The sequence below is a fragment of the Nomascus leucogenys genome, chromosome 24 (assembly GCF_006542625.1).
Source record: "Nomascus leucogenys isolate Asia chromosome 24, Asia_NLE_v1, whole genome shotgun sequence".
Lineage (NCBI taxonomy): Eukaryota > Metazoa > Chordata > Mammalia > Primates > Hylobatidae > Nomascus > Nomascus leucogenys.
In genome coordinates this window covers 22139155-22166269 of record NC_044404.1, presented here as the reverse complement: position 1 = coordinate 22166269, position 27115 = coordinate 22139155, and the positions used below count along the sequence as shown (strand labels likewise).

The 27115-nt window shown below is 57.5% G+C and overlaps 1 protein-coding gene across 2 annotated transcripts; it reads left to right on the top strand.

Annotated features, from left to right (window-relative positions):
• Nucleotides 1-1100: 1100 nt before the first annotated feature.
• Nucleotides 1101-26124, top strand: WNT4 (Wnt family member 4). Of its 2 annotated transcripts, none has more exons than XM_030805268.1 (5): nt 1101-1261; nt 16230-16465; nt 24494-24625; nt 24715-24857; nt 25553-26124. In XM_030805268.1, exons 2-5 carry the CDS (start codon nt 16318-16320, stop codon nt 26018-26020), a joined length of 891 nt encoding a protein of 296 aa, XP_030661128.1. In that variant the 5' UTR covers nt 1101-1261; nt 16230-16317; the 3' UTR covers nt 26021-26124. The 2 variants fall into 2 exon arrangements, with proteins under 2 accessions (XP_030661128.1, XP_030661127.1); XM_030805267.1 differs by lacking the exon at nt 1101-1261 and adding an exon at nt 1881-2146.
• The last annotated feature ends 991 nt before the right edge of the window (nt 26125-27115 follow it).

Sequence of the window (27115 nt, the reverse complement as noted above, 5' to 3'; positions counted from 1 at the left end):
GATCCAACCCGAGGACAGAGTACACCACTGGTGTGCCCAGCCCTAAGCCTGAGGGGCTACCAAGGGGCTGAGCTTGCATGTGCAGGCTGAGATGTTCACGAGCGTGCACAAGACTCTTAAAGGACAGGACAGAGGCAGAGGTAGGAAAAGGTAGGGGGCAGGGGCACAGGCCAGGCACTAGGGGCCCCCTCTCCCTGTGCCACCAGCTGCAGGGGCACAGGCCAGGCACTAGGGGCCCCCTCTCCCTGTGCCACCAGCTCCAGGGCAAGGTCTGAGGAGTATGAGAATGCCACACTCAAAGCCAGCTTTCCGCCTTGTTAGGAAAGTGTATTTGTCAGGACAGAAGAATAGAACATAATTTATTTTGCATTTTGTTAGCTTGATTTATAGCCTGCAAATATTTGGACATATGGTATGTGAACCTCCATCTATACTCTTGCCCAGCCCCACAAATCCCTGCCACCTTCCACCCACTCCCAATACCAAATGTTTACTGAGCCCCTCCTCCGTTCTGAGCCCAGGGGACCCCAGGGCACCATCCCAGCACCCAAACATGATGGCCTCTGTGGGAGCAAACTTCATACTCCAAAATCAGTGAAGAACTAAGGTCAGAGGTGAGGGCATAGACCTGGTCCTTGCCTCTGTTCCCAACCCCTAGGGAGGTGGGACAGGTGCCTCCCTTTCCGGGCCTTAGTTTTACTGTTTAGATAAGAGGTCCCTCTACCTCTGAGCAACTGGGGGATGCAGCCTGGAGGATGAGCAGCACACAGAATCAGATCAGTGACCTGAGAGGGTGTGGCCTGGACTTGGGCAGACAATTCTTAGGGGTTACAGTGATGTGGAATTGAGCTCTCTGGACTAGCCAAGCACAGGCTGTTGCAGCCCATTCCATTCCATTCACTTATTCCTTCCACAAACATGGCAGCCACTGCCCTGTGCCCGAAACCAACAAGAGGCTGAATCTGCCTAGTATGGGAGGATACATCGAACAAGCACATAGAAGACCAAATGCAAAGTAAGACTTGGTAAGTGGGCCAAGAGAGCTTCTCTAAACTCCTCCTGTCCTCCCAATCACAGCGTCTTAAGCCCACTTCTCGGATGAGAAAACGGAGGCTCAGAGTCAAGACCCTGCTGCCTGGGGTGCGCCCAGATCTTGTGGCTAGCCAGAAGCGAGGTTTCGGATTCCCACAGTCTCGGGCCACTGTCCCAAGCTGCCCAAAGCTGGGGAGGCCCCGTCCAGCTCCCGGAAGGCTGCAGGGAGGTGAGCGCCAGGGAGGGGCTGGGCCGCAGGACGCGGGGGCCAGGAGGCAGGAAGGGGCCGGGCGGGGGGCGGTAGGGAGACATCCAGCGCCCCGATGTGCAGCCCCAGGCACCCGGAGCGCCAGCGCCTGGGTGCGCGCGAGTGGTAGCCGCGCTCCGGTAGGTCCGCCGCGGTCGGACCGGGGTCTGGGCTCCAGGCGCCGACGGGGGGCGGTGGGGGGGTGGAGGGGCAGCGAGGGCCGCGCTGCAGTGCCCGCAGCGGCGGGTTGGGGGAGCTGTGCCCGCCTGTCCCCGAGGCCCGGGCGGCGGCCGGGCAGCTGGGTCGCCGCGCCTCTAGCCGGGCCGGGCTCGGCGGCGCGCAGCCAGGCGTGCCTGGAGCGGACTCCGGCTCCAAGTCCTCCGGAGCGCCCAGCTGGGGAGGCCCCCGGAGCAGCCCAGTCCCGCGGGCTAGGGCGGCAGCCGCCGCCGCTCCGGCCCGCCCCCGGGGGGGGTGTCCCGGGCCGCTGGGCCCGCCCAGGTAACCCCATCCTCGGCCCGCCCCCGGCCCGCCCCCCCGGCCGCCCGCCCGCCCGCCTCCGCCGCCGCCGCCGCCGCCGCCGCCGCCGCCGCATCCCGGCTCTGGGGCGGCGCTGACAGTCTGGTCCGCGCCGGGCAGCGGGCGCAGCAGCGGGCAGGCTGCCGGCAGGCACACGGAGGCAGAGCCCCGCCGCGCGCGCCCCGGCCCGCCCGCGGGCGCCCACCTGCAGCCCCGACGGGAGGCCCCCCGCGGCCGCAGCCGCTGCCCCGGGCCGGGCGCCCGCGGCGGCACCATGAGTCCCCGCTCGTGCCTGCGTTCGCTGCGCCTCCTCGTCTTCGCCGTCTTCTCAGCCGCCGCGAGCAACTGGCTGTAAGTCGGGCCGGGGCCGAGCGGGGCGGGGCGGGGCGGGGCAGGCCCCGGGGGCAGCGGCCGGTGCCAGGCGGCGCGGGGCAGCGGGCGCGGGGCAGCCCGGCAGGTGTCTCGGCCGCGGGACCGGAGGCTCGCTCGCTCGCTCCGCTGCCGCCGTCACGGCCCGAACGTCCCTCTGCACACCCGGGGTCCCCTCCTGCCCGGGTCCGGCTCCCTGCCCAGAGGCGTCAGGGGTGGCGGCGGCGGCGTCCGCACCGGTAGGCGGCTCGGGGCGCTCGAGGGCGCCAGGGGTGAGAGCGCGGGGCGGTGGCCCGGGAGGGGCGCCGGGTGCGGGGTGCAGTCCAGCCGGGCTGACAGGTCGCCGAGGAAGCCCATTGCAGGGAAGGGCTCCGGGACATAATAGCAGGTTAATCCCGAGAAGTCCGGAGCGAGCTCCCAGCGCCGAGCTGCGCCGCGCTGCGGGCTGGGCTGGAGGCGTGCAGGGACCTGTTTCTGCTTGGGGGGCGGGAGCCGGAGACAGAAGGAAGGGACCAGGACGCCTGGTCTCCCAGGGCCCGGGGCTGGCGCCGGCGCTGGCCGGGCCTTGGTTTTTCCCTGGGGCAGGAAGAAACTCCGTCCAGACCTTAAAGAAGACAACGGCCCCCCACCTCCCCGTGTCTAGCCTAAGGAGGAAGGGGTGGTAACCGCTGGTGACCTGTCTGTTTCTCCTTGACTGGGTCTGCGCTCAGGGCGCTCCCTGGGTAGGGGCGGAAGGTTTGCTGCAGGGAGGGAAACTAAAGGGATGAGCTCCAGTGAGTGGGTGGACAGGGAGCAAGAAGACCTGCACTCCTTTCATCCCCGCTCAGGGACGGTTCCCCATGCCCCGCGCTTAACCCTGGCCCCAGTTCCTCCGGCCCAGAGCTCTGCCACCATCCGCTGCGGGCAGCCAGTGGGGAGCCAAGCTCCAATATTGATCTGAAAAGCATGGGGTGGGAAGGGGGATCGCCAACAGTGTAGCTGGGGTTTCCATGGAGACAGGGAGAGAGGAAAAAATTCTCTCTGCATCAAGACCAAAGAACAAATATCTCCCATGAAATTGCCCCGAGTGTCCAATGGCTGTTGCTATGAGGTCATTGTGGCCAGCCAGAGCCCTCCAGGCTGGAAGGAGTGTGTTCGTTGGGGTCAGAGCCACCCAGGGCTTGGGGGACGGAGGTGATGTGGAATTCTCCCAGCTGTTCCGAGAGCAAACGACTCCAAGGCAGCCCGAAGTGGCTGCGGAGCTTTTGTTTTTCTTGGAGCCTTAATTTGATTAACACTTCAGGAGCAGTGGCGGAGTGTACAGAAAGCAAGGCACCACCACCTACTCCCACTGCCCCCCTGCAGGCCACCCCCTGAATGGAGCCTGGGTCGCAGAGCTGGGGAGGGAGCTGATTTGGACTTGGAGGACCCTGGGTGTCCCTGGAGCTGGCTCTTGAATGCGTGGGTTCAGAGCGGGGGTCTCCAAAACAGATCTGAGCATCAGGAGGAGCAAGAACTGGGTCTCACCTGCCCAGCAGCGCCAAAGCCACAAACAAACAAACAACAACAAAAAAAAAAACAAAGAAAAAAAGTGGCAGTCCAAGCATCTGGCCCAGGCCTGCATGGAAGACAGCGACATCTGCAGTGGAAAGTCCTTCAGGAGCATCTCATCTTTGACTCAGATGAGGAAACTGAGGCCTAGGGAGGGGAAGCTACTTGCCCAACCTCAGAGCTGAGAACTGAACCCAGGTGTTCTGACTCCCAGGCAGTGACCCTATACCCCCTTCCCTGAAGCTGTCCCAAAGTGGAAGCAGCATGGCCCGGTGGCATCACCACTCACCTTCACCCATGTCCACCCCCAGAATCCCAGCCAGGAAGGCAGCCTCGGCTTTGGATCATGCAAACTGTGGGGAATTCCAGCAACTCAGTTCTCCTGCCTGTGCTGTTGGGGGTGGGGTGAGGAGGGGCAGCCTAGGAGAAGAGAGGTTGGCAAACCTGTTCTCTGCAACGGTGATGGTTCAGGTTGCCACGAAGCAGGTCTCTGGATGACCCAGCTCACTCCTGCTCCACCCCCGGCTTCAAGCCAAGGGTCTCTCTGCTCCGCCCAAGGCAAGAGGAACAGGAGGCTTCCCAGGACCCTCCCAAACCAGAGAGGCTATGAAGGAGAAGACACTGGGCACATACCAAGGTTGGTCCAGTATTTATCAACCTCTGTCGAACAATCAGCTGGCCGGGAATGGCAGCTCTGGGGGAAATGGATGTCACAGCCTGGCCTCCCACAAGCCTGCAGTCTAGGTAGAAAGACATGATAAAACCACGACTGGGTGGAACAGGGCACATGCTCTGTGGCTGTCAGAGGAAAGAGCTGAGTGTGAGCCCGAGCAGGCACAGACAGGGACTTGGTCTGAAGACTGTAGGATCACGACAATAATAATTATTATAATGACTCCCACAGCATGATCTAAATCCCAACAACGTTTCAATCCTGTTACAGACGAGAAGATTGGGGATCACAGAGGTAACTGCCCAGGTCACCCAGCTGGTAAATGCCAGAGGTGTCCGACTGAAAAGCTGCCTCTAGAAGGAAAAGCTTCGGGCAGGCAGGTGTCCATGCAGGCATGATGGCTGGCGCTGTGTCTTTTCAAGTGTGAGGTATGAGGAGGCCTGGCCCCCAGAGGATAGCTGACAGCACCTGCCGAGGAGCAAGGTCTAGGTTCCGCTCACCTCCCGGTACCCTGGAGTCAGGCTTCAGTCCAGGGTGGGTCTGCTGGCCAGTGGCGAGAGCAAGGGCTATCTGTTGTCTCAGAAGGGCAGGTGGCCTGGTGGGGAGGCCAGGTGTCCCGCCGCGTGCAGCTGTTGGGCAGGACGGAGCCTGGAGCTGGGAGGGGAGCCTGAGGCCTGGGCAGGCCCAGAGAAGCTGGGAGCTGTTGATTAGACTCTAGTCTGGCACCCGGAGGAGCCTGCTGACAGCTTGTGACGGCTCCCACCACTAAGGGAGGGCCGGATGGATGAAGAGTCCCTGGGGGAAGGCTGGGATTCTGCCCTTAAGGAGGCTGCCCTGCCACGGACCTGAGCTCAGAAATGTTTCTGAATGTCCCCTCTTCCCTGCACTGAGGCTGTACCGGGAGTCAGGACACCTGGGTTCCAGTCCCAGCTCTGGGCCACATATTGGGTGTCCCCTTCCTCCCTCGGGGCCACAGTCCTCAGCAGATCGTTCTGAACCCCAAATGGAAGTGCCGGGGAGGGTTAGGCAATAAATAAGCTAAGGTTTCAGGACTGTGGATTTCTTAGAGGAAGGTAGTGGGGTAGTGGGGCTCTAGCAGAATCCCATGGGTGAGGGGAGGGAGACCATGCTGCACTCAGAGGCAGGCCGGCAGCATGGCCAAGAAGTGGGTCTTTGAGATCCAACCGAGCTCTGCCCTGCGCAGCTGAGTGACCTTGGACAGGTTACTTAACCTCTCTGTGCCTCGGGTTTCTCATCTGTAAAATGGAGCCCATTGACGCAAATGGTGCACAATGGTGGTTGGGAAGAAAGAGTGAGCCCATGCATGTGGCAAGCTGGCACTGGGCCAGGCACGCTGATGGAAATGGCAGCCATGGCAGCTGCCGGAAGCAAGGGCTGCTGTCACGGAGCTGCAGGGCCACATCCCTATTGATAGGGGTGGTGGAGAAAATGGGCCTTCAGGCTGCTGCTCCCAAGCCCTGTTTATCCCAGCCTGTCCCACCCAGATCCACTGATTTAACACAGGTAGGATCCTAGGCTGAAACCCCCTGGCTCAACAAGGGCCCCCACAGGAGCCTCCCAGAGTCAGGAAGACCTAGCCTGGCTCACAAGCCAATCTTGCCGGGCAGAGGAGTTGCTGCTGGGAGCACCTTTCAGTGCCCTGGGGGCAGTGAAGGACGCATCATGCTTTCCATTGGCTTTGAGTCTCCACCGGTGTGTGACTTCAGGCCAAGCTCCCCTGAGCCTGCTTGCCCGGGGGCTGGGGGCAGTTTATATCTCCCTTGGCCTTAGGTGGAATGAAGCCCAACACTCTGGGCACAGCTCCCTGGGGCAGGGATGGGGCACAGCCAGCCCAGATTGCAGTGCCAGCCACACAGGTAAAGATGTGGCCCACCTCCTCCAGGAAGTGTCCCCCTGATTCCCAGCTTTAAAAGATTTCTCTCTCCCCTCTAAATAGTCAAAAACCCATCTCCTTAGAGCTACTCCGTGGCTCTGGGCAGTGAATTACAATCACAAACACCCCCACAGTACTTTACAGTTTACACCAGGATTTCTCACCCTCCATATCACTGATATTTGGGACTGGATGCGTCTTCTTGTATGGGTCTTTTCTGTGCATAGTGGGATATTTAGCAGCATCCCTGACCTTTACCGGCTAGATAGCCAGTAGCATCCCCCAGGTGACGACACAAAATGTCTGCAGACTTTGCCAAATGTCCCCTGGCGGCGGGGGACCAAATCATTCCCCCAAGAATCAACGGTTTACAAAGACCTTTCACAACCATTACCCTATTTCAACCACACACCCTCCCCTCCATGCCTCACCACAACCACTGTCAGAGGACAGGAGTGTAGATTACTTTCAGCCCCACTTCAGAGGCCCAGACGTGCAATGACTTCCCCAAGGTCATTCTGCAAATCAGAAGCAGGACTGGAACTGCTCTCCCATGTCTAGATTTTACAGCTTTCATCCCCTGCCTATAGAACCGTTTCATATTATATATAACTCTAGTCTAATCATGTGGTTTCTTTACTGCTTCTACAAGGTTATAAACATCTGGAGGCCGTGGCTGTGGCATAAACACCTCTGAATATCTCACAGTGCCTGGCACGTGCCTGCCGGGTACTAGGTACTCAGCCAATCTTTGATGGATGAATGAAAGGTGGGCTTGTTCAGAGGGTTCTCAGCTGTTGTCCAATGGTAGCCCATCTTCAAAGGCCTGCAGTAGGAGGTAGGCTCTGCTCCACTGTCCTGAGGCTCAGGTGATACTAAAAGGCACAAAGGTGGGTGGCAGGAAGTGTGACTGTTGCCCCCCAGATCTGCTGCTCTGCCCCTCACTGCTGGGCTGGAACAGACCCTGAGAGCCAGGCTGAGTGTTTCTCCCCCAGCACTGCAGCGCCCCAGGACCAGGCTCTGCCCGAGGGGGTGGCTCAGGCAGCAGTCACAACCCAGCTGTCTGCTATGGTTTGACTTTCTTCCCTCAGCCCTGGATTAGCAATTGAGCAACGCAGCAAGCATCTGACAAGACAGTGCTCCCCAAACCTGTTGAAACTCGCCCAACTCAGGCCCTGTGGGTACACTGGGAAAGCTGAGCATTTGCACCAAGCCTCCTCCTCTTGTTCCTGCCTCTGGGAAGAGGGGCTTGGGCTGAGCCAGTGGGGCGCAGATTGGCCAGGGAGCCATGGGTGGGGTGACAGCTGCCTGCCGTGGGCCCTCCAGTCTCCCCTCCACTGCATGGAGCAGGCGCAGCTGCAGGCAGAGCTGCGACCCCAGGGTTGCTCTCCAGATTTCCACAGGAGTTGCCAGGTTTTATCTCTGAGTCCTGAACTGCATCTTCTGTGATTCAGCCAAACTCGGGACGGCTCGCTCCCTGCCGTGACCCCACCAGCTCCCCCTCCCCCACGTCCTGGCAAACTGAAACCAAACTGTGTTCTGAAAGTTCCCTGCCAAGTCAGACCCCGCAGAGGAGGGGACCTGGTCTGAGGAGAGAGCGGGAGGGAGGTGGGAGGAGGAAGGGATGCGTCCTCCAGGGGAAAGGAGCCTCGGACAGCTCACATGTATCTTTGGAGAGGCCCATTAGAACAGCAGGAATGCTGATGGGCCTGAGGGCCCTTCCCTGCGACGACTCTGAATGGTCCCTTCAGACCCTGTTTCTCAATCTGTTCACACACAAGCCCTGAAATCCCAGGACTGGGCCCCAGAGACCCTTCCCCAAGGGCTGGAGACAGCAGAGTAGCCCCTCCTGAGTCGGGTGCCCAGCTGTTCCGGCAACCCAAGCTTCGAGGCATGAGAGGGAGGGGGTTCTTGGGGATTCTCAGCTCAACTCCCTGGGGAGCCTTCGTGCCAGGGAGGGCCTGGGATGCCCCCATGCAAACATGTCAAGCACTTCCCCACGTCAGGCCCTGTGCTGGGCACTTAGGACCATACAGCATGGCGGTGGTAGAACCAGGACTCCATCCCAGGTCTCCCAGAGCTGTCCCCGCAGCCTCTGGCAGCAGCCCTGCAGCCCCGTGCCCCCAGCCAGTTATTCTTTGCAGGGGACATAAGCCCCACCCTGGCCGGGGCAGGAGTAGGGGTTCAGCCACAGGCTCTCCCAGGACTGGACCTTTGGAAGGTATCCCCCAAGGCCAAGGAACTCACTAGAAACCAGGAGCCTCACTCTAGGAGGCCAGCACCGGCTCTGGACAGTTCAGCTGGGGTTTCACCTGTCCCTCCTCTTTCCCCAACCCCAGGTTCCCTCAGCCCAGCAGGGAGGACAGTTCAATGGGTCAGTGGCCACAGGACCTGAAAGGTTATGGGGACACAGGTCGGATGGGTCTAGCAAAGAGCTCTCTGCTGGCAAATCAGGGGACAAAGTGAGGTCAGGCCAGCCTTAAATTTGATACCCACTCCCCCCAACAACACACCTGCCTCAGGGAGAGAAGGCAAGTTCTCACCTGGCAGAGCTCTGGGGCCATCCAGGCTCAGGTCCAAGGGGCTACTTTGTGGCCCTGAGGCAGCCACCAGCTCGCTGGGAAAACATACACGGAGATGGGAAATGGGGTGGGGGCTCCCAAACAGGAAGTGGGGGACACAGAGCCCTCAGGAGTGAAATGTAGGGGGCTGGGATACCACGATACTGGAAGTAATGAGAATTGGGAAACCAAGAGTCAGAAAATGAGGGCACTGAGGCTTCCAAGGATAGGAAATAGGAGCTAGGGGTCTCAGGAGAGAGGGAAAGGGGCCCAAAGGTGCAGAGTGGTATGCACTGGCGGTGGAGGCCTGGGTTCCAGAGGAGGCCCTTCTCCCTCTCCACCTGAGGAAACGCACCTGAGGCCAAGAGGACTTGGCCTGGGCCTTGACAGACCTAGGACCATGCTAAGGCTGAGGGGTGAAGGCAGCACCCACTGCCCTGCAAACCACCATGAGAGTCTCCAAAGCCTGCCCCTCCAGGGGTTTTGGACCAATGTCAGCAACCCTTCCATGGCCCCAACAGCTACAGAGATCACAGGCTTCCACACTGTCCAGGCAGTCCCATAACCACCCAGACGTCTGTCCCCAGCACCTCTTACCCCTGAACACAGCCCAGACACCTCGTTGTAGTTCAGAAAAGACATGGGGCTCTAGAAAGACCCATTGAGGGAAGAATCAGGGCTCCTCCCTCAGGTCACTGTCTGTTGACTGCCAAACTTCATGCCTCAGTACCCTGGGTCATCTTTGGCTTAGGAGCCAGAGTGACCTGTTTTCAAATCCTGACCTTTCACTGCAAGCAAACCTAGAAAAGCTTGGGACAAGCCCAGCTAACTCCAGGCTGCATGGGCTCAAAGACATGCTTCTCTGAGCTTCAGTTTCCTCATCTGCAAAATAGAGGGGAAGACACCTGCCTAGCCAGCCCTGCGCTGTTGCACTATGGACACTGAGGCATGTGACTATTGATTACAGAGCGTAAGTGAAGGTCCCATGCATCCACTCTGTTATGCCCACAGATGGTTTCCAAGTCCCCTTGACACTCCTGAGCATGTTCTGCACACCACTGTCCCTGCCCTCACCCCAGTGTCCCAGCTCTTGATGTCCTAGCAGCACCATCCCCTCCACCCGTCCCTCACACTCCCTAGCCTCACAGGGTCTGACTGACAGTCGCCAGGAAACACATTCTCAAACTCTGCAGACTTCGTCTGGAGACTCTGTCAAAAGCCTGCCATTGGGATGGCTGCTGAGGTCATCCACTGTACCCCGAGGGAGCGTGTCCCACCTCTCAGGCATGGTCAGCTGAAAAAAAGACCGGGAACCCAGGCCTAAGAGGGCCAAGAGACCCAAGCAAAAAAACACACACACAAACGAGCGGAAGTCAGCATGGGTCTGGTCTGGGGTGCAGCAGAGGGGCGGCCAGAGGAACTGGGAGAGGCTGTGGGAGGGGTGGTGACGGCACCGATGACAGTGAGCATCTTGAAGGTGCTGCTAGGACAGTGCTGCAGCAGGGACGAGCATCTCCTGCACACACATTTCATTCATTCAGGCCTCCTGCGTGCAGGAATCGCAGTCTCCCCACTTTACAGATGAACACGCTGAGGCTCAGAGGTGTTCACTAACTTGCTTCAAGCAACACAAGGATGACTTCTGGACCCAGGAGTCCCTGGTCCGTGTCCTTTCTGCACTGCCTGCCATGCCAAAAGACGGGTCTCCAAGGCTAGGGCACCATCAGGGGGAGCACAGCAGGATACCAAGACTGTGGTTATAGAAACATTCAAAGATGTAAAAGCGAGTGGGGGTATGGTTAGGATCTTGGGAAACCAGGTACCATCCCCCTAAGAATACAGTCCTGGATGGGGACTGTGGTCACTTTCGCCACCACTGGCCCGCATCCCCCAAGGCAGCTCTGTTCAGCAGCCACTCCGTTTTCTTCCGGCTCCTCCTCCCACCCACTTGGCCTCCTTCCTCCCTGGTATCGCAGGCACGACCGACCGCTCCTGAGGAGGCTCTAAATGTGGCCCAGGCAGGCAGGGAGGCCAAAGGGAGGGGGCAGAGAGGCCTGTGCTGGCGTCCCAGCCCCCACCTGGACACCCGCAGGGCTGGGATCCACGACACTGATCTGCTTGGCCTCCCAAACGCTCCAGCTATTTCCCGTCCCCTCTCCTCTTGACTCACAGCGTAAGAGCCGGGAGGAGTCGCAGAGGTGCAGATTTTCCTCTAGGAATTTGTATATTTTTTTAAAAAAGCAAGCAAACCTGGAAAAGCTTGGGACAAGCCCAGCTAATTTTAGTTTCTAATGAAAACAGCAGGTGGCTGAGAGGATCTGATCTCCCTGGCAGGGCAAGGGCCCTCCAGCCTTGCAGGCTGTAGGCACGGGCCGGGCTCAGGGAGGGCCTCCTGGGAGGAGCCTGCAGGACCTGCAGCCCCCGTTGGAGAAGATCAGGGCATGAGCTGGCTGGTAGCAGCAGCAGGGGCGGTCTGGGCTGGTGGGGTAACCTGATCAACGGCATGGCCATGGCGAGAGTCCTGGGTGGCCAGGGCAGCAGGTGGCAAATTGCTAAGCCTGTACTCTGCGGTGGCAGGAAGGAGCCTAAATTGGGGCAATGCAGCCAGGACAGGAGAAGCCTCAGGGATGGCCAAGGCCCTGCACAGCCTGGCCCGGCCCACCCATCATGCCCTGGCTCTCTGTCACCCCTAGAAAGGGCCGGTGCACTCCATTTTTGAGCCTGGTCCAGCTCTAGGGTCAGCAGATGGCACACGTGTCTCTGGGGTTGAGTCACCCTAGGACGCTGGGAATCCTGAGGTGTCCAGTACTAATCAGGCCTCACCCCGATGGGTCTCCAGGCCCTCAGCAGATCAAAAGACCACAGCAGCCCCCACATTCCTCCCTCATCCTTACCTTCCCCATCCTGTGCACTCTGCCAGGAGGCAAGCAGAGGGAACCCCATCAGGACAGGGCCCTCCATCCCTGCTGCAGGCATTTATTAAACACCTTCTATGCACTGTGCCCTGTGTGAGGCACCAAGGGCAGTGTTTGCCCCCTCAGCAGGTAAATGGGGCATATCCACAGCGAGGTACAGAGGAAAAAGAGTTAAGAGTTAGGGCTGGGTTTGCACTGCAGCTCGCCACTCTAGCTGTGGGACTTTGAGCAAGTCACTTTATCTCTGTAGCCTCAGTTTGCTCATCTGTAAAATGGAGCCAGATGCTAGCTGGATACTGAAACGGGCAAGCAGAAACATTGTGGATGAGGGCCTGTAATGCCTGGGGTTCTCACTTTCTAGAGCCGGTGCCCAGTTCCATTTCCAGCCCTGGCACCCAGCCCTGCCCAGGCGAGACCCTGGGGTCTAGGGGAACAGGGGTGGGGATGGGGCTGGGCCTCGTGTGTACGGAAGGGGACAGCTGCTGTGCCAGATGAAGGCAGGGGCTGGGGGTGGGCACTGGTGCCAACGGAAGAGGTTGCTCAGCTCCTTCCTGGAAGCTGGCCCAGTGACTCACGGCCACGGCAGCCCAGCAGCTCACCCTAAGCCCCTGCGACTGTCATTCAGCCAGTCTCTCCTTGCTGCGTTCTGAGCCTGGGTGGGGGGATGCAGGTGGCTCCCCTGGTCCATCTCACTACTTATTCAATGGCAGAGACACATCTATCAGCCTGGCATGGGGCCAGCAGGCCCCTGAGGCCCGGCCACTCCCCACCCTGCCAGTAGAAGGAGGCCCACCAACTCCGACAGTGGGAAAGGCCATATGGACACACCGGTTTACTGTACCCATGAGGAGACAGGCTCCAAGTATGGCAGGGACTTGCCCAAGGTCATGGTGGGTCAGAGGCTGCCCCCCCTGCCCAGAGAACCCCTGCCTTTGGGTGCCTCCCTTGACCAGAGGCCAGGGCCCAGCACAGCCAGATGCAGCCTTCTTGGCTGCACGCTGCAGGAGCAGAGACTGAGTTGGGGATGGGCCAGCTCTGTGCCCCCACATCATAGAGCAAACAGGGCCCCCACCCTTCTCCAAGAGGCCAAGCCTGGGTCTGAGCAGGAAAGGATCCAACGTCAGGCTCAATTCCTTGTCCCCCCACAGAGGGACACCTGTGGCCTCCTGAACGTGGACCTGGCCCACCGCCAGTAGCCAGGCTCTTGGCGCCCCCTGCAGGCCAAGAGCAACAGGTGGGACTAGCTCCACAGGCGACCCCTTGGCTGGGCACAGGCTGCCTCTCAGCCCCCTTCCTGCCCTTGTCTTCCCTCCAAGGGGCTCCAAGCTCCTGCCTGGGCCTTGTCAGGACACCACCAGTCTGTGCATCCCCTGGGAACCACCTGGTAGATAGGAAGGAGGGGCGGGGAGGCCCCTGGGAGACCAGGAATGCATGGGGTGGGGAGGGGAGGTTGGCCTTCTTCGGCCTGAGACCACCTGCTTTGCACTTGCCCCACACTATGCACTTGCCCCCACAATTACCTGGCACCTAGGATGTGCCCAGCTGACAGCCAGGTGCATCACACAGCAAATCACGGGCATTCCTCCCGGCAGCCCTTTGGGTGAGAACCGTTATCTCCATTTACAGATAAGGAAAGCCAGGCTCAGGCTCCACAGCCACAGGGAAAAGGAAACATCCTGGGGATCAATGCCACAGTGAGGAGGACAGTGGCATCCCTGAGTCAGAGCTCCCTATGGCTGAGAAGGAAACATCACCCATACTTATGCAGACTGCTCTCCAGGCCAGTGCCCACCTAGCCTCCCAGGTGTACCTAAGGCACATTAAATTAACCTCAGAGGCCCACCAACCCCCACTGGGACTGGGGCCCAGGCACCTCTACTTTCAACAAACCCTGCACACGTTTCGATGCACAGCCAGATTCAAGAACCGTCACTTGGTCCAACCCACATACCTGTCAAATAAAATTTAGCTGCCGCCTGCAAACCTCCAGGGATGGGGAGACAGCCCCACCAGCTGCACCCTGGCTAGCATCTTTGGGTTGAAGAAACCCAGCTCCCAGCAGCTTCTGGCCACAGTGTCAACTCTAGTCTTTGAGCCACACAGAGAATACTGTCTCTGCCCACAGCGGTGAAGCCAGGCAAACGCCAGGTTCAAGTCCTGCTCAACCTCACTGGCTGTGTGGCCCTGCACATGAGGTAAATTACTTAAAATGTCGGTGCCTCAGTGTCCTCCTCTTTTAAATGGGAGTTGGTTGGCTTTCTGAGAGGATTAAATGCAATAATGTAAAGTACTTAGCCCAGTCCCGAGTTCCATAGAAGTTAGCTCTTCTTATCATCAGAAAGAATTCCCATAAATAGGACTTTCTGTGTGCTTTTCTATTTGGTCACCATTCATTCATTCCCTCATTCAGCAAACAAATGACGACTTCCTGCCTCATTGCCTCGGGCCAGTGTCAGGCCATCTCTCACACAGATCCCTCTTGCTCCAGGTAGCAGTTCCTCCACTCAGACAGAACCAGTGGTCCCTTCTCTTATTACAGATGAGGAAACTGAGGCCCAGAGAGCAGTTACCTTCCCTTTATCCTTCTTCAAACAAGAAATTTGTGCAGCTTCCTTTATAAGATGCAACAGCTTCTTCACAGCCAACCCCTAGAAAATCCCCAACCCTTGGGAGACTCAGTGTGCTGGGCAAGCCCCTGGGGGAGACCTAGCTCGCTGCAGAGTCTGGGGCAGCAGGAAAGTCTTTTTCCAGAGCCTCCAACCTGTGTGGCTGAGGCTGAAGGTAGAGCCAGGCCCGGAGCCTCCTTCTGGGAGGCATGGGAAGGCCCCCCTTTCCATCTCTGGGCCTCGGTGTGCCCACCTGTAAAATGAGGGGTCTGGGCCAGATCACCTGTTGGGGAACATTGCTTAGGTGTGATTCTCTGCACTCTGTTGCTCCTCCAAGAACCTGGAAGGCAGCCCCGCCCTGGGAGGTGATCAGATGCATCTCCCACTCACCAGATGGGAAAGGGGGCCTTCCAGAGTCACCACTCAGCTCTCCTCTCCAGAGGCTGCCTCATGTGCACCTACTATGTGCACTTGGCCCTGGCAGGAGACACTTAGGGGAAGGGTAGGGCAGGCTGAGGGGCAATGGTTAGACCACAAGCCTCTGGGTTGTCCAGACCTGAGCTCTAATTCAGGTCTGCTCTTAGAGCTGGGTGACCTTGAACCAGTCACTCCACCTCTCTGAACAAGGCCTGACCTTAATAAGTGCTCAGTTAATGTGCGTTCCCCTTCCCTCAAGAGGGGTTCAGCTTCTCCCTCACAGGGCCCTTCCCTAGCTCTGCTCCAATCCCAGTGAGCACTTTTATGTCTTGCTCCAGGTCCCTTTGCCTCCTGGCCCAGATCGCAGAGTGTCTGTCCTTAGATGAGTTAGGGCCTCCCAGGCCCCTTGAATGCCACCAAGGAGGACAGGCAGGAGAAAAACCTATGGGTGTGAAGGGACTTGAAGCTGAGATCTGGCACTTATTATCTGTGTCACCTTGGGCCTGTCACCCTCTTAGCCTTCATTTTAGAATCCATAAAATGGGCATAATCATGATCACCTCATAGATTTGGGGCGAGGATGCAACAGGGAGAAGTGCAGCCATGGTGCACGGCACTTAGTAGGTGACCTGTAACTGTGGTGCTCTCTCTCGTCCTCCAATGAAATGGAAACATTCACAGGCCCCCCTCCTGCATGTGCCTGGTCCCCGAGCACCTTCACAGAACTCGTCTCATCGAGATCATGATCCTCACAATAACCCTCTGAGGAGTAGCCATCGTTGCTCCATCTCCATAGAAACTCAAGGGGCAGAGGGGAGAGCATGCTGCACTTGGCTTTTGAACCGTCCACACAGCCCACTCTCGCCACAACCACCCATAACCTGACCATCCCTAGACCTCTAGCCCATCACTGCCCTCATTGTCCCACCTCCAAAGGGTGGCAGCAATGACACTGGTCTCCATCTGGTGGTCCTAGGATGTGGCTGGCAGTGAGGATCTTGGTCTTGTGGCCAGAAGGTGAGCCAAGGATCACTGGGGTTCCTGCCTAGGACAGGGAAAGAGAGACCCCGGGCAGACAGCGGCTCCAGCCTCCTAGCTAGAAGGCATCTCGGCAGGGAACAGTGGGATCCCACAGCAAGGTCTGGGGTGATGTCCTGGCACAGACAGTGGCACAAGGCCGCCAGGGCAGGGAGGATCCCGTAGGGGCTCAATCAGCTTCCCTCCCGCTGCTGCCGCCTGCCTTGCCAAACTTGAGATAGAGGCCTTTTGCAGAAGACAGCATTTCCACTCCCTTGGTGCCCCTAGAGCCAGGCAAGAGGGCCTGTAACTGGATCCAGAGAGAAGTCAGCAGCCAGGCCCAGTCACTGGGACGAGACAGTTCCCAGAGACCCGGGCTGGAGCTCAGCCCTGGTCCTGGGCCGGGAAAGATGAGGAGGTGGGCTCTGCATCACATGTCACCCTCTCCCCAGGTACCTGGCCAAGCTGTCGTCAGTGGGGAGCATCTCAGAGGAGGAGACATGCGAGAAACTCAAGGGCCTAATCCAGAGGCAGGTGCAGATGTGCAAGCGGAACCTGGAAGTCATGGACTCGGTGCGCCGCGGTGCCCAACTGGCCATCGAGGAGTGCCAGTACCAGTTCCGGAACCGGCGCTGGAACTGCTCCACACTCGACTCCCTGCCCGTCTTCGGCAAGGTGGTGACGCAAGGTGAGGGAAGGGTGTGCGGGGCTGCAGGGGAGCCTGCTGTGCCAGGGCATGGGCCCGGCAGGAAATGAGATGCTCGTGAGCAACGGGACTATTCCAGGTCATTTCTGAAGCAAAACCAGCACAGGGCCCAAGTGAGGGCATAAAGGATGCAGAGCATTGGGGGCCCCAGGACAGGAGGATGAGCCAGGTGGGATGCACGTGTGGGATGGGGGCCATCGGAAGAGGTGGCAGCTCTGTGCTGGGGCAGCACTCAAAAGAGCACTGTGTTTCCACTGCTGGCCTCCTGGAAATGTAAGCAGGTAATTAAGGAAGAAACTGAGGCTCAGGCAGGGGACAGCACTGGCTTGCCCAAGGTTCCTCACAGAGAAAGGAGCAGTCAGGGCTCAGACCCAAGGCTCTGGACCCCTGGCCCACTGCTCTTCCCACCCCAGCACTTGGCCTCCGGTATCCGGGCCCATCCCATTCTTTGGTACACCTGACCAACCCTATTGTGCACCTCCAGCATAGCCAGCCCTGAGATACAGGGATGCGCAGAAACAGGCACATGGAGGTTAAGTAACTTGCCCAAGGTCACAGAACTAGAAAGTGGCAGAGCTGGCTGGGCGCGGCGGCTGATGCCTGTAATCCCAGCACTTTGGGAGGCCAAGGCGGGTGGATCACGAGGTCAGGAGATCGAGACCATCCTGGCTAACACGGTGAAACCCCGTCTCTACTAAAAATACAAAAAAAAATTAGCCGGGCGTGGTGGCGGGCGCCTGTAGTCCCAGCTGCTGGGGAGGCTGAGGCAGAAGAATGACATGAACCCAGGAGGTGGAGCTTGCAGTGAGCCAAGATCGCGCCACTGCACTCCAGCCTGGGAGACAGAGCGAGACTCCGTCTCAAAAAAAAAAGAAAAAAAAATAGAAAGTGGTAGAGCCAGGACTCAACCCCAGGCCGTCCCGCTCCCAGGTCTGTGGTCTTCTCCTCGATGAGCAAACGCTGTGATCAATGGGCCAGGGGAGCCTGTGGGAGCACAGGGTGGACACCACCCCTGGCTGGGGCTGGGATGCTCAGGGAAGGCTTTTCCGAGGAGATTGGTCCTCAGCTGAGACCAGAAATGTGAGATGGCATTAAGCCAAAGACAGGGGGGCCAGGGCATAGAGAATGGTCTATGGAACTGGAAGTCTCCTCCAGAGGTCGCCAGCCAAGCTCCTGCCCTCAAGGAAGTACTCTAAACCATGGGCCCCTTTTTCTACTTCCTGAGCATGAAACTGGCACTTCTGAGCCACTATCCGTCGACAGGGCCCTTTGACTTGTTCAGGCAGCAGGAAGGGGTTGCCTGGGCCAACCCTTCTCCTGGCACCTGTGGTCCTGGACGGCCGGGGCTGCTGGGCTTGTGGCAAACCATTTGGATGTTGCTAGAAACCAACTGTGATAGAAATTTGGAAGCCATTCTCCTAAGAGCTGGGGGGCCAAAAAGGCATGATCTCGCTTGGCACTGCTGAACATCGCTGCTCTGGAAAAGCAACAGAGACCCAGTGAGCAGCCTGGCAGTGGAGGATCTCCCAGGATGACAGGGCTGCCTGGTCGACGGAGCCCCAGAACCAGCCTCAAACAGCAGCCCATGAGCCTGGGAAGCCCTTGGACACAGTAGGTGTGTCTTGGACAGATTGGTAGATAGATTGGCAGGGTTTCATATGGCAGGCTGTCACCCTCTCCCACTCCTCTCTTTGCACATGCAACGTCCTCTACCCCAAACACACAAGCCCCCTTCTTGAGAGCTCAGCAGTTCCCTCCTCCACGACACCTTCTCAGCTCTTCCCTCTGGGCTCCAAAGCTCTTTGTTCTTGCTGTGGGATTTTTTTTAAATCATAATTTCAAACTTACAGAAGAGTTGCAAAAGTAGGACAAGTAATTCCTATATCCTTTTCACTTGATTCACCAACAGCTTACATTTTCACCCATTTGCTTTGTTATTCTCTATTTCTATATATAGACACACATTTTTGTCTAAACCAATTGTGTTCACACTGCTTCTAGCACACCTTTTAGACTGAAATGCGTATCTCCTCACCCGACTCCACTCCCCCATCACTAGGACTCGGGCCCTTCAAAGGCAAGGTTCATGGCACATTGACCTGTTTCTTGGCACGTGGCAAAGCCTGGCATGGAGGAGACAGTGAATGTCATCTAATGACAGAAAGCAGGTCGGGGGCGAGGACTCAAAGGCACGAGGAAGGAGGTAGCCTGGGGCAATGCTGGCCTGAAGCCATCATGGGTACTCGGGACCCCGTGAGAAGCCCTCCTTACCTTTGGGGGAGGAACCAAGCGGGCACCCAGCACCGGCTCAGCGTCTGAGGGACACTGAGATTCCTACTAGGCCTGGGTGGTACCTGCTCTGGACTAAAGTCTGACTGGTGGAGTCGAACGTCCAATCCCCTTTGGAGAGGAACAGGTCAAGGTGCCGAGACTAGGCCAGTCACACTCGGCAGGTGCCAGTCACACTTGGAGAAGGAGGCTGGGCTCTGCCCACTCATCAGACTCCTCCCTTTTGCGTTTTTGGTTTTCTTCCCTGGTAAAATTCCTCTTGGAAACTTCTTAATTTGTCTCCACTGACTAAGAGGAAAAGGGGATTGTCCCTCCTGAGGTCCAAGAGCGAAGCACTGCTCTCAGAAGGTCCAGGGATTGGCTGGTGAGGCAGATGGAGGAAGCGTGAGGCTGAGGATGACCTGGGACAAGTGCCTGCACTCCCCTGAGCATCTGTGTCCTTGCCTGGCAACAAGGCCACACATAGGCCCACCTCATGAGGCTGTCACGAAGATACAGTGATTTCATGCATGGGAAACACTTCATGTAGACACGCCTCCCGTCACCAGCTGCTGTCATCTGCAGTAGCCTGTGTAAGCGGGCCTCACTCACATGCTCTCAGGACTGGGGGCATGGCCGGAGCCTGCATACATGAGCGGCCTGGCTGGGTTGTGGCATCAGACGTGGAAGACAAAGCTAGCAGCCCAGACCAGGTCTGAGAGGAGAGGAGCCCCCATTTGTTGAAGGCCTGTGGTGTGCTATTGCATCAGGTCATCTTCGTGACACTGTGAGTTTACAGTGCTGTTCTCCCACATCACAGCTGAGAAAGGAGACTCGGCAAGCAGAGGGCGGTAACACCCCCAGCCCTGGGCCTGCCAACTCTTGGCTGGGAGATTCTGGGCAAGGTCTGTGCCCTCTCTAAGTCCCAGTGTCCACCTTGACCACCCCAGGACCACGACCAGCCTCCTAGGATTCCCATGAGGATCAGAGAGATGATGCCTAGCAAGGGCTAACTGACCCCCACACGGCTCAGGGCTAGGGGGGCTCCCACTGCCAGCACTGCCCCAGGTCTCACAGCCTCCCCTGCTCCTGGCCTGGAGGCAAGATGGACAGAGAAATAATGATGAACGATGAGGGAGGTGTGTAATTCGGGGCAAAACTGTGTGTTCTAGGCTGAAAACCTACCAAAAATTTGGTAAAGATGGTATCTGGCATAGCCGGGAGGGTGGGCATCAGTGGTTCTTGGCTGAGCAGGTATTCAGGGCTAGATGAGGGGTGGCCTCTGTATTTTAGACACTACTTAATCCCAAGCCCTAGAACAGGACCTGCACATAATACGTAACCAACAAATATTAAAATATTAAATGAGCAGGACCTGCAATAATAGGTAACTGATAAATATTGAATGAATCGTTAAATACTGAACTGATAAATATCAAATAAACCAATAAATAGCGAATGAACCAAAGGGTGTGAGGGTGGGAGGGAGGCCATAGCACCTGGTAAAGGTGTGCCTGGGCAGGGTGGGAGAGGCAGGAAAGGCAATAAAAACTCCCCTTCTCCTGCTGTCCTCCATTTGTAGACAGCACCGGGCCTCCTCTGCCTCTACCATGTCTCGTTCTGCAACCTTGAGCAAGTCCCTGTCCTGAGATGAAGGACTTGATGAATTCTAAGGCCCCTTCAGGGTCTGACTGCTGTGGCTGGGAGGCCATGTGGTGCCCTGGCCATAGCAAAGTGAGGGTCCAAACCCAGGCCTGTCTGTCCATTCCCCATGTCTAAGCCATCTAGGACACCTTCCTGACTGTGGCACCACCTGGGCCTAAGAAGCAAATGCTCTGTGGTCTTGGGCACCCCTCACTAGAACCTTGCTCTCACCTTTATCCTCAATATTGGCATCACACTGGACCCAAAGATGGGGAGAACATTATTTTCTCCTGGGTTACCTCTGTGACCCAGCCTCTTGATACTATAAGTTACAGAAAACCTGGGGAGGGGGTACCCCCGAGACATTCCCAGACTAGGAATGCCTTGAGGCTGCAGTGGCCAGACACACACAAGACAATTAGAAGATAAAGCTGGGGACATCCTGATTCTGACCGCATGGGGCAGGGAGGCAGAGAGGTGCGAGGTCTGGCCTGCTGGGGTGGCATTATTATCCCCATGTTAGAGTTGAGAACACTCAACTCAGGAAGGCTCAGAAAGAAAGGTCACACTGCTAGTGAGAATCCAATACAACTTTGGCTCTGAAACCTTTGCTCTTTCCCTGATCCTATATTGTCTCTTAAATCCAAAGGGGCTTCCTGGAGGTAGTTTCAAGAAAAGGTGGGTTTCTGCACATCCAAGAGAGTAAAGGAATCTGGAAAGGCAGACTGGGCAGGGATAGAGGTTGGAGAATGGGGGATAAGGTTATCCTGGGAGACAGTGCCTGTCCTGCCCCACCTCCCCAGGACTCCAGCTGGGCCTCACCTCCGCCAAGATACCTGCCGTGGCACCCAGGGCATCAGCAAGCCTATGGCTTCATTGCCAGTCCAACTCAGCCTTAGCCAGTTCTCCAAACACTCCTAACTGCTTGAATATCCTTCCTTCTCCTGTATCTGGGAAAGACTTCACAAGTGATATGCTCTGAAGAGCACAGGCCTTGAGTCCGACAAGCCTTGGTTCTAATCCCCGCTTGGCCATTTACTGCCTGAGGAACCCAGGACAAGCCACCAAGCCTCACCTTTTCTTCTATAGAGCAGAGCTGTAGAGAGCTCATTGCTAAGGCTGTCATGAGCCTTAGACAGCACATAGCAAGCCCTCAGAAAGAGTGGCTGTTAGTGGATTTACAGGTTAACTGAATTCCCAGCCCCAGGCAGCCTTAGCACCTTGGAAAAGGTGGCATTGAGGCTGGACCCAGAGGACACACAGTATTTAGGCCTGTGACGTTAAAGGCCAGGGGTGCTCTGGGAAGAAGAAACAGCAGGAAGAAAGGAGCTGGGTGTGAGAAGGGGCAAATGGCTGTATGAAAACGGAAGAAGGCACCATAGAGTTCTGCCTTACCCTGGCCCCTGGCCCAGGAAAGGACAAGGCGAGGATTGCCTTCCTTCCTTGGAAAGCCCCTGGCCAGGGAGCAGGATCTGCCACCTTGCTGGGGAACCCCCACCCCGCTGGTACCCGCCCAGGTGGACTACAGTTCTTTCTCTATGTCTGAGTGGCCCCTGAGGAGAGTGCTCTGCCAGGTCCTCCTCGAGCGAGCAGGGCTGCAGCCTGGACACCTGGGCAGAGGTGAGGAGCTAGGAAGGGCCACCACCCTGGAATCCAAGGGCTGGAAGCCAGAACCAGGTAGAGAAGGCTAGAGGAGCCGCCGTCGACTTTAGGGGCACAGATGCTTGCCCACATCTTCCAGAGTTTCTGGGGCCTCCTGTGCTGAGCCCAGATGCCAACTGCTCACCGTCCCCCAGTAAAGAATCCACAGAGGGAATTGGGCTTGTCCTACAGCATGTAAAGTTTGGGGTGGACCTAAGGAAGCCCTTCTTGGCTCAATATGTGGGAGGTGGAATCAACTGCATGTGTATTCCCAGGGGCTCAGGGCCTCTGGGAGGCAGAATAATGTCAGGTTTGAAAGCTCTGGAGTCTGGCTGCCTGGGCTCAAATTCTAGCTCCACCACTTCCTGGCTGGGTATTGTTGGACAAGTTGCTTTACCACTCAGTGCCTCAGTTTCCTCATCTGTCAAAGAAGGATGAAAAGTATCTACTTCATAAGGTTGTTGGGACAAGTATATAACACATGTGAAGTGCTTAGACAGAGCCCAGCACATGGTAAGCTGTCTGTAAGCTTTAGCTTGTTATTATTATCTTCCTTCCAGAATCTCTCCAGGCCCACTCCCGAGCTAAGAAAACTCCAGTGTTCTTGTTCCCAAAGCCAGGGCAAAAGGAACCTGGAGTCTCGGTGGATGAATGTTGGTTTGGGGAATGAGGCAGAGATCTCTCTGAGCAACCTCCCTGGGGGCCCTGCACCCCAGGGACCACCAGTACACAGGGGAGATCAGCCTGGGGCTTGGGTTGGGCCAGGGTGGCCTGGGAGCCAAGACCAGCAGAGGAGGAAGGACCATGCGAGGCCAGGCTGAGGCGACCCGCCAGTCTCATCAGCCAGCCCCGTCTCCCGCTTTGACTTCCCTTCCCCCTTGGTCTTTGGGGCAAAGATTTGTGCTGGTTCAGGCCTGGAAATACCAGAAATACCAGAAACTGAAGTCGTCTCTCTTTGGGCGGCCACAGCATAAAACCAACCAACATGATCCTGCTATTAACCTCGATTAACTTGGAGAAGACTCTGTCTCAGGCTGTCGAGCCTCCATTGCTCCAGCCAAGCCCCCCAATGCTGCCCCAAAATGGCCAAGCCAGGGTGGAGAGTGGGCACTGGAGAGTGGGTGGTGGGCACTATCGCCAGCTCAAGGGCCGAACCAAGAACAGGGCGTCCTGAGTGGTCGGGGACTGAGCTGCCTCCCACCCCAGTGCTGGGCCTCTACTGCCTCTGTCCACAGACGGGCACAGAGAAGGTGATTGTTTCCGTCTGACCACGGTGACTGCTCCCTGGGGCAGCCGAGAGTACAGGCCTGGGTGTCACAGAGGTAATTGCCAACCATGGGGCCAAAGCCTGCCCCCTCCGCTCCTGCGGACACAGACACTCAGGCAAGAGACAGAAGGACAGTCACAGCGTACAGAGGCCCTCCTCACAGGGCCCAGGAGGGGAGCATGGTCTGCTGTCTGGTCACACACCCAGCCGGCCATGCATACTCCAGCTCACACACTGCCCCCCACCTCCAGAAAGAGAGTCCACAACAGCTACACCCCCGAGGCACAGTTCTTAGGAGGATAAAAACATCCATTCAGGAGAGGGACGAGGGCAGGCACCAAAATAGAATCACTGAGAAGTCATGGGGCAGAGGCAGACAGACGTGTGCTTGAGTCTTGGTTCCGTGGCTCTCTGGCTGGGACCAAATCCCTTCCCCGGCTGATCCTCCATTTCTCCATCTATGAAATGGGGGACAATGAAGCCCCCAGTGGTGGAGGGCTTATGCGTAATAGGTATTAGCCACAGTAGGGGTTAGGGGGTCACGTAGAAGCTGTTGTTATTACGGTTTACTCTAAGGAAGCAAGACATTTTCAGAAACAGGCCCAGTCTCAGAGGAAGGGACAAGATCATACATAAGGTAGGGCGGCTCCTCAGAGCCCAGTGGGGCCAGTTGGGGAACAGGCCAGAAAAGGAAGCCAGACCTGAGTTTATAGTCCAGGCCTTCTTCCTACCTGCAGCCTTGGCAAGCCAGTTCACCTCTCCCAGCCTGTCTGGTCTTCCATAAACCTTCACCAACCTTCTGGGGAGGGAGGGAGAACAGCTTCCCACAGGAGCTGGGAACACAGGCTCTGAAGCCAGACTGTCTGCTGGCTAAGTGACCTCAGAAAAGCCCCTGACCCTCTGTTTAAATGGAGATGGTAACAGTACTTGCCTCCTGGGGTGGTTGTGAGGATGACAGGATCCGCACGTGTGAAGAGCCCTAAGCCACGCCTGGTAAAGGAAGCAGATTCAGCTATTGGTGTGATGAGAACAAGCGCCGTAGGGTGCCTACCTAGTACATGATTTCTGCCTGTCTTGCTCCCTCCTGGCCTCCAGCAAGCAGGAGGCCCCATATGCCCCTCCCCCTCTACAAAGGAGGGTGCAGGGAGGAGCCCTGGGACCCAGCCCTGCCCTCCCTCTGCCTCCCACAGGGACTCGGGAGGCGGCCTTCGTGTACGCCATCTCTTCGGCAGGTGTGGCCTTTGCAGTGACACGGGCGTGCAGCAGTGGGGAGCTGGAGAAGTGCGGCTGTGACAGGACGGTGCACGGAGTCAGCCCACAGGGTAAGTGCAGGAGGTGGTCAGAGTGGGAGGGCAGGGGGCTTGGCCTTGGCCCTCACACCTCAGCCCTTTCTGTGCCCACCACACCCCAGGCTTCCAGTGGTCAGGATGCTCTGACAACATCGCCTACGGTGTGGCCTTCTCACAGTCGTTTGTGGATGTGCGGGAGAGAAGCAAGGGGGCCTCGTCCAGCAGAGCCCTCATGAACCTCCACAACAATGAGGCCGGCAGGAAGGTAGTATGGCACTACCCCCCACCAAGAGCGGGGTAGGGATAGCGTGGGCAGGGCCCCACAGACTCTCCCACCCACACGGCCACTCAGAAAACATTTGTGCAGGCACTCACCAGCACCTGGCACCTTCTGCAGGCCAGTGGGGTTCAGGACAGGCCAGGTGGGGGTACAGACAGGCAGGCAGGTGCTACGGAACAGGGTAAGTGGCCCCCTCCATACATATGGCCCTCCCACACACATACATGCCTGTGTATCCATCCCTGTCTCTCATACACACTCACTCCCCAAAAGAGCAGCAGAGCTAGATGTGAACCTTTCTCTCCATCACCACGAAGATCGTGTGCCTAACTGTAACGCCACCTGCCTTCTGGATGCCTACTCCCCAAGGTTCCTGTGGAGGTTAAATGCAGCAGTGTTCTCCCCACCCCACACCTGTCACTCACTGTTGATAGGACACCACCCTTAGTGCTTCTCTTTCAACTCCCAGTGCCCCAAGTGCAGGGACAGTACCTCGTTCACCTGTCACAACACTGCTTAGCAGCCCAGTATCACGTAATTCATAAGAGGAGGCACAACGGCAAATCTGACTGCAGCATCAGCCCCAGAGATCCCGACGCTCCGCTGTCAGCCTCCAGGGCCCCTCCCCTGCCTTCCCTTGCCATCTCCTGATGGCCCCTCTCCCCCACCCTCTCCCACAGGCCATCCTGACACACATGCGGGTGGAATGCAAGTGCCACGGGGTGTCAGGCTCCTGTGAGGTAAAGACGTGCTGGCGAGCCGTGCCGCCCTTCCGCCAGGTGGGTCACGCACTGAAGGAGAAGTTTGATGGTGCCACTGAGGTGGAGCCACGCCGCGTGGGCTCCTCCAGGGCACTGGTGCCACGCAACGCACAGTTCAAGCCGCACACAGATGAGGACCTGGTGTACTTGGAGCCTAGCCCCGACTTCTGCGAGCAGGACATGCGCAGCGGCGTGCTGGGCACGAGGGGCCGCACATGCAACAAGACGTCCAAGGCCATCGACGGCTGTGAGCTGCTGTGCTGTGGCCGCGGCTTCCACACGGCGCAGGTGGAGCTGGCTGAACGCTGCAGCTGCAAATTCCACTGGTGCTGCTTCGTCAAGTGCCGGCAGTGCCAGCGGCTCGTGGAGTTGCACACGTGCCGATGACCGCCTGCCTAGCCCTGCGCCGGCAACCACCTAGTGGCCCAGGGAAGGCCGATAATTTAAACAGTCTCCCACCACCTACCCCAAGAGATACCGGTTGTATTTTTTGTTTTGGTTTGGTTTTTGGGTCCTCATGTTATTTATTGCCGAAACCAGGCAGGCAACCCCAAGGGCACCAACCAAAGCCTGGGCCTTTGTGGCTGCCACTGACCAAAGGGACCTTGCTTGTGCCTCTGGCTGCCCGCATGTGGCTGCCACTGACCACTCAGTTGTTATCTGTGTCCGTTTTTCTACTTGCAGACTTAAGGTGGAGTAACAAGGAGTATTACCAACACATGGCTACTGACCGTGTCATCGGGGAAGAGGGGGCCTTATGGCAGGGAAAATAGGTACCGTCTTGATGGAAGTCACATCCTCTGGAAAAAAGAACTCTCAACTCTCCAGCACACATACACATGGACTCTGGCAGCTTGAGCCTAGAAGCCACGTCTCTCAAATGCCCTGAGAAAGGGAACAAGCAGATACCAGGTCAAGGGCACCAGGTTCATTTCAGCCCTCACATGGACATCTAGAGGTTCGATCTCTGTGGGTCCTTCCAGGCAAGAAGAGGGAGGTGAGAGCAAAAGAAGGCTGAAGTCCCACCCTAGAACCCAGCCTGCCCCAGCCTGCCCCTGGGAGGAGGAAACTTAACCACTCCGCAGACCCACCTAGACAGGCATATAGGCTGCCATCCTGGACCAGGGATCCTGGCTGTGCCTTTGCAGTCATGCCCCGGAGTCACCTTTCACAGTGCTGTTCCTCCATGAAACTGAAAAAGGAAACCACACACACACACAGAGACACACACACAGAGACACACACACACACAACACACACACACACACACACCTGCGAGAGAGAGGGCGGAGAGGGCTGTGCAATAAAGTCCACTCCCATTATCTTACTCAATACAATTTATTGAGCAAATACTACGTGTTCTAGGCCCTGTACAGGCCATCTCACTTGATGGCCACAACAGTCCTGGGAAGCAGACAAAACAGGAATGCTAATGCCCATCTGACAGCAGAGAGGGCAATGCTCCCCAGACCTCTCACAGCA

Bases quoted from the DNA above. Each gene is read 5' to 3' on its own strand.
- WNT4 (XM_030805267.1), top strand. From the start codon at position 2,070: ATGAGTCCCCGCTCGTGCCTGCGTTCGCTGCGCCTCCTCGTCTTCGCC. The intron at 2,147-16,229 runs GTAAGTCGGGCC...CCCTCTCCCCAG, and splicing joins GCCGCCGCGAGCAACTGGCT to GTACCTGGCCAAGCTGTCGT. The intron at 24,626-24,714 runs GTAAGTGCAGGA...ACCACACCCCAG, and splicing joins GCACGGAGTCAGCCCACAGG to GCTTCCAGTGGTCAGGATGC.